Source organism: Carassius carassius, chromosome 41 (assembly GCF_963082965.1).
Source record: "Carassius carassius chromosome 41, fCarCar2.1, whole genome shotgun sequence".
Classification (NCBI taxonomy): Eukaryota; Metazoa; Chordata; class Actinopteri; order Cypriniformes; family Cyprinidae; genus Carassius; species Carassius carassius.
The window spans coordinates 11,222,174-11,229,223 of record NC_081795.1 but is presented as its reverse complement, the minus strand read 5'-3'; the positions used below and the strand labels follow the sequence as shown (position 1 = coordinate 11,229,223).

Here is a 7,050-nt window from a genome sequence, read left to right as displayed (position 1 = left end):
ATTCACTTTCATTGTGTGGAAACAACAACAACAACACGATGCTATGAAAGTCAATAGAGCATAACATAATTAGACAGTAACTTAAGTCATAAGGGTTTGGAAAAACATAAGGGTGAGTAAATGAAGACAGAAGTTTGATTTTTGGGTGATTTGTTGCTTTAAGTCTTGTTTTCCATGTGAATGAATTAAAGTGCGATACAGACTGTGTCTATTTCAAGAGGAAACATACTTATATGTTTCATAACATAATTTTTGTATATGTCATTTACTGTTATAATACTGTTTTAAATTCATTATAATTTGTCTTTTCCCATGGATGGTTTTTATACTGTTGATTATTGTTCTTTTATATTTTTATAAATAACAATCACTAACACAGGCAACGTATTACAGAAAAACTAGTTCCTATTGTACGATTTACTGTCTACTTATAGTAAGGCTATTAAAGTTTTATATTCCACATACAAATATTACATCCACAAACTAAAATTGCTAATGAGACCTATATTTCACCTCTTGCATTTAGTTTAAAACTACTTAGAACTTTACTGCATTATATTTGTAGATTTTGTCACATTTTTTATTGTTTTATTTAAGTTAATAATTGTATGTATTTATTTAATGGCCAATCAATTTTTAGATCGTATAATTATCAAAATTTGTTTCTAGGCTTGAAAATTGAACTATATATAAGTGGTAATAGTTCTTCTTTCCTGTTCTGTAACCTATAAGCCAAACTTTGAAGTGCAATATATGAAGTGCTGAATATGTAATAAACTGGAAACCATTGTCACTCCTCGGTTTGATTTTTTTTCTTTAATTCTGCTGCAAACAATAACATCCAGATATATTGTTAACAATTGGCTGTGTGAACAGTGATACCATAAAAAGCAAAGAGTCCCATTCAAGCTGTGAAGTCTGAAGCCTCCAATCTATTCACAAAGTTATAGCTGATGATTGACCTGTGGCTGGAGGATGGAGCTACGTACAGGACGCTCTCAAGTCTGTCTGTACATGAACCCATCCAGCGTGTGCAGCAGTGGGATTGCTTGGGACCTGCGAATGGCAAACTGTCTCTCTGGACACATAAAAACAGGACATCATCATTGTCGAAGGTCTTGAAGAAAGCCAATCATAAAGGAGCAGTACTGCTTATGGGGATAATAAACTCTGGACAATGTAAATGCATGATTAGATAACAAATGATGAAATTCAGCAATATTTTTGACAAAAAATTACCCACTTTTTTGGTTTATATGTACAGCGCCAGTACTTGTGAATCTATTTCTGTGCTGTTTAACACAGTCAGGTGATGGAAGAACCAATGTCAATCGTCTCCACCAGCATCAAAATCAAGAAACTAAAGGAGGTATCATTGGTGCTTTTCTTGTGATGGCCAATTCTCCCTTGGCTTGCTCAGTCTGCCACAATCCCATAGCGAAATAAAGTCATCTTCCTTCTCACAAGCACACAGATCAGCCTCTAAAACCACGTACTGAGCGGTCCACATCTAGCATGCCAGCAGACCTATCTGGTAGGGTGTCTAGCTTCATTAACCAATCATGGCGCAAAATTAAAGTATATATTTTCAAAACATATGTCACTTTGACATGGATGGTCAGACATCAAATGCGGCCAATGGTTCCCCACCAGACAGCTCAATACTCAGAACGGTTACATGCAGCAGTGCTACGTGAACAGGTACAGATCTCAAACTAGTCACTATCAGATTTTCAGCAGCAGTAGGTACATCCAGTACACACACAACAGGAAATCGCTTGATAATAGCATGGTTAAGCAGTGAATTCTTTATTATATAATTGCATTGGAATGAAAAGGCTAATTAAAATTATATCGGTTTATGCATTTTGAAGTCTTACATCATATAAACCTTCAGTCTGATTTGACCAAAGATCGAACAATAGCAGGGATGTGCAATTTAACAGAATTTCATTTGTCTTTGCACAAAGACAAAAGGCATATTTTCTCCTTAAAAGATATGGAATGGTTTATCTCCATGTTTAAGGTTTTATCAAATCATTTCCCATTGTGTATTTATTTGTAAATTTATTAAGAGCTATATCAGAGAATGTGCCACTCGCCATACCACAGTAATGGCTTGAGCACCTGTGGTTATTTTAGGGATATGCAGCTGTGGTGCAGTTTGAAGATCCCTTTACAATTGGAGTCACCATTAAGGCTCTCCACAGAGAGAGCAGGCATATCATTAGTTTTCTAGCTCCACAACTCGCTGGTTTATTATAAGACTGAGCTTCCTACAGTATTGAGTGTAGATTTATTTAATCATAAGCTCATCGTTCCATTTTTTTTCACCATGGAAATCTTTGCACCCATTCTTTTAGGACAGATTTTTGCACATCCCCCTGATGAGAGGAAACTTTGAGCCCTTGTCATGCTTTGCACCAAAGGTCCAAACTGAAGGTTGAAATTTCTGCATCAAATGTCTTTTGTGTACTCAAATCTCAGTGCAACTGCTATAGGGGCAACAAGATCATTAAACAACAAAGGAATAATCAGTATGTCTTCATTAGAATGTGACTTTAACAACAAACGTCAAGGGCCAAATCAAGTGCTTCGTAAAGGCAATGGTTATGGTGCTTGTAAGTTTGAAGTGCTCCTAAATGACACTCAACTGACCACTGAGGTCAAAATCAAAATCTTAACTAAAGCTATCTCTGATACAGGGCAAAAAAGAAAAATAAATACTCTTGCCGCCCACTATTCAGCATGGCTTTTTGGATGCAGGAGTTTCGTACAAATTCACTCCTATAATTAAGCACAATTCTCTCTTACAGTGGAAAGTCATGTCTCTGGGATTGTATTTCTCAGTAGGACGTGTCACGACAAGCGTACAAAGATTTATTCCCCAAAGTTTTCCATACAAAAACACATGAAACTTTCTTAGATGCAACCATTAAATGTTATCTAAATCCACAAGAAGAGAATGGTAAGTACACTCCAGAAGTGATGTAAAAAAGCTACAGAATAACTCCGATAACAAGCCCCATAGACGATCAGATCTAGTCTCCACCTCAGCATTATAGGTTGGTTCTGTAGCCTTTGCCCCTTGAAAGGTCTCCAAGCTAGGCACAAACAGACTAAGACAGTGGAAGAAAAAAAAAAAACTTAATAAAATAAAAAAATATTGACAAAATAAATCAGACACTGTCATTAAATTATCAGTTTAGTGCCCTACATTTAACCCAGTCAGCTTCTGTCTTCAGTAGGTCAGGCTGAGTGAAAGATCAGCCTGTGTTAAACCTATGGTACTTCTAGACAACATTATGTAAATTTACAGTATACAGTTTTGGATTCACCATGCAAGAATACTTTTTTTTTTTCATTTAATAGCTCGATCTACATCCAGAATAATTTACATAAAAGGACACGTTATTGAACTGGAGCTCAGTGGGTGATAAACGTGGTGATCGAGTGCATCCAGAAGAGCAGGAGGAAGCTGAGGGGGAAGTGGAATGGGTCCGGGGGGTGGAGGGGAGCAGGATGTGTTGTGAAGGGTCCTGCGGGTATGATCAGCGACACTCCCACACTTTTACTGTTTGATCTACACTCCCAGTGATGACGTATGGAGCCGACTTGTGGAAATCTGTGGAGAGATTAGAGACACTGTACTTTAGGAACACAGACTTGAGCTCAAAAATTATATTGAGATTAGTGATCAACCAATATGCATATTTTTGATGCCGTGTATTCAGGCTCTGTCATACAAAATAAAGGTCCCACTTCCAACACTTCTCATTACTCACTACTGACAATGATTTAAAGAATGCCAAATATTGGTTGATATAATGATAAAGATATAAAGAATAAGGATGTAACATAAATGCAATATTTTTCCTCAAACTGTGATCAGTCCAGTCCGACATGGCAGCATTAGCTCAGTCAATGGCATGATTTAAGGGTCGGGCTGCCTGATCATTTGACTAATGGAAGAGGAGGGAAATATCTTGTTTGAAAATCCCAACTGTACCAGTTCCATTTGGTGATGCTTATGCCACAGCAATTACACATTTCAACTTTTAAAACAAACATAAAACACTTCAAACAGCAGGATTCACAAGCTCAACCACTGTCAAGAGACCTGAAGCCTCAAACAAACACTCAGTTCTCTACTCAAACCAAAACCATTGTTTCAAATCAATAATCTGGAAGACGAGTGCTGCGTACTGAAGTTTGAAGCTTCACGGGAGCCTGCAGGGGAGCTGGCTGAATAACATCAAGTATCTCTAGAGAGTTTCAATGCCTTGATTCACTGAAAAAATCTGGACTCAGGCAGTTGAAAGACTGGAGGGTTCAGCGTCCTCTCTGAATATGTTGCCAACAGGCTGACAGGACTACCTTTTGTAGAGTAACAAACTCAGTCTTAACCTGAGAAATCACTCTTTGGGGAAATGAGGATGCACTGTACACTTCTAAAAGGCATCTTTACCCTTCCAACTGATATGTATTTCAAACAACATCAGAAACCAGTGAGAGAAGGTGAGTGTTTATACGACTGCTTACCCAGAGAGGTAACAAAATGTTCATGGGCACTCAAGGTCTTCATGCAGCGCTTGTTTTTGTAGTCCCAGATCCTCAAAGTCTTGTCATCGGCACAGCTCACAATGAACTTTCCTCCAGGGTGCACAAGAACTCCACGCACCCAGTTATCATGGCCAACCTGAAGAGGAATTTAATTTTTCAGATTTGGACAAAAGCATAAAGCTTCTCAAATAGTCACATTACACACTTCAGAGAATCACAGTAATTTTACAAGACAGACTCACCAGTGTCATAAGGCACATGCCAGTGCTCACATCCCACATCTTGATAGTCTTGTCTCTGGAACCAGACAACAGGAAAGGACCAGGTTTCCCGCTCTTCTTGGTCTGGCAGAAAAAAAACATGAAAAAATATTGAGCACTTGAACCTTCTACATTCTAGTTATATTTATTGTCCATTTGAAAACTGTTTTTGTGTCAGATATTATTAAAGCAGCTTCCACAATGCTGATTTATGACATCAGCAAGTGTGTAGAGATAAATATTTACAGTTTTTTCCTAGAAGGAAAATGCAGTCGTGTCTGGGTCTTTAACCCACAACAAGGTTACAGAAACAGCTTTATTAAGAATGATGCACTGCAAACAGCATCATTAGAGGTGGCTGAGACTCTAACAGAGGCACGTATATCAGACATCCAGTCAAAACACTTTGAATACCACACCTTAGTACTGAGAGCCATTACACATCTCATGCAGTCAATGAAAAGGCGGATGTAACAGGAGCAGAGGTGTTTGGGGTGATAATGCATTTAGATAGCTCTGGAAAGAATGGATGGTCATTACATTCAAGGCCTTTTCCATTATTCTGCCTCCATAAAAGGCCAATTCTGCTTGAGAGGGAGTGCTAACAGACACATTAAAAACAAAAATTGCTTTTGCCGAGATGCTTGCGTGCTCAGACAAGTGTGTTCATGCCCACTTATACCTTTAGACAGAGCTGTAATGACATACAATGTTTTGTAATTAACATCTGTGAAAGTGTTACTGGTGTCAAGAGATTGCTTTAATTCCACCTGAACAGGTTTGACAAGATCAAAGATGGCCGACTAAATATGTTCACTTTTTAACATTGAGAAGAAAGTTTCTTCTACATAACAATAGTAATTACTGTGAGGGTTAAAGGCTGTATTCCACATGCTGTGAAGGCTAATGGTTCATCAGATAAAGATGAAATTGGACACAGTTGATCATAAGACCAGCAAAAATATCCAAATGGAACGTTCTTCACCTTAGGCCATCAAGTGCTAATACCACCTATGTCATTTAACAGCCTATTTCCAAACCATTGGGCACAGCAAAGTAGAGACCAATAAAAATCTCAAATGATAATGCATTGATTATTTACAAAAACAATGATCCATTGATTCAAACCTTATTTTTTTTAAATGCAAGGTTAAAAGAAGTGGAAAAATGTCTGGTTGACCTGTAATAGCATCTGAGAACTAGTTTCCTAAAGCCTCTGTGTCGACGACTTTTAGATTTTTTTTTACCTGGTTATTTTACTGTATTGAATCTGTGCATATTACATGTTACTATTACTTATTACAAGTGGTGAAAGAATTACACATCACAAATACAGAGTAAAAGTACAAACTTAAATATGATTGTCATTTACAATAATCAATACTAAAATTCAGCTTTAAGGTACAGTTTTTTGGAGAAAAAAGATCCATTGTCTATTGGCAAGAGTGTAACGGGTTAATTGTAAAGAATCGGCTTATTTAGGAATCACTGTTAAAGCAGTTTCAGAAAGCATAAAAAGTTATTGAACAGCATAAATATTTGCCATTATAAATGCTTTTTTCCCTCTGTGCTCTCACCTCCGAGCCAGTCGCCTCTAAGATGGTGGGATGGGCACTTTCAGGGGCCCAAGAAATGCACTCCACAACATGCTCATGCTCACGCAGCTCCGCCTTGCATTCTTTTGTGGCCACCACCCAAACGCGCACTGTCTGGTCATTAGAACTACTGGCGATCAGGGTCCCGTCTTGGTTGGGTCGCACCATGCGCACCCACTCTCTGTGGCCGGTGAATGTTTTGACACAGTACCTGTTTAGCAATGCCAATAAACACAGATTTAACCAGATTTATCATTGTTAAGAATATTTCTATTATAAAATATAGTGCTGTCAATCGATACATTTTTTTTTTACTAATCAATCACACATTTTTTTCTGAAATTAATCTTGAGTAATCCCACCTAACATTAAAGTTTTTAAATATAATTTTATATTGCAATAATTTCATATGCAATCTTCAAATTAATGTAGAAACATAAAAACAAAGTATATTTAATATTTGTTTAATAGCATCTTTTTTATTTTTACGACTGAAGGCAAGTATCACGATACCAATACTACTGATGTCTCTAGGAAGAAGTTTTTTCCCCCTAATATTTAATCTGTTAAACTGTTCAACATTACAGTATAACTGAGAGCTATCAATTTTAACATCTATTACACTTTAAGCT

General features: G+C 37.2%; 1 protein-coding gene across 1 annotated transcript in view; it reads right to left on the bottom strand.

The window, feature by feature from the left end:
- Positions 1-1,793: 1,793 nt before the first annotated feature.
- The window catches only part of LOC132122707 (lissencephaly-1 homolog A-like), a 52,592-nt gene continuing 47,335 nt past the window's right edge, over positions 1,794-7,050 (bottom strand). Inside the window, exons 8-11 of the mRNA XM_059533049.1 lie at positions 6,401-6,629; positions 4,806-4,907; positions 4,543-4,699; positions 1,794-3,625 (exon numbers count right to left, since the gene is read on the bottom strand). Of these exons, the coding sequence (XP_059389032.1) occupies positions 3,552-3,625; positions 4,543-4,699; positions 4,806-4,907; positions 6,401-6,629 (562 nt within the window). The 3' untranslated portion in view covers positions 1,794-3,551. The remainder of the gene's footprint in view (positions 3,626-4,542; positions 4,700-4,805; positions 4,908-6,400; positions 6,630-7,050) is intronic.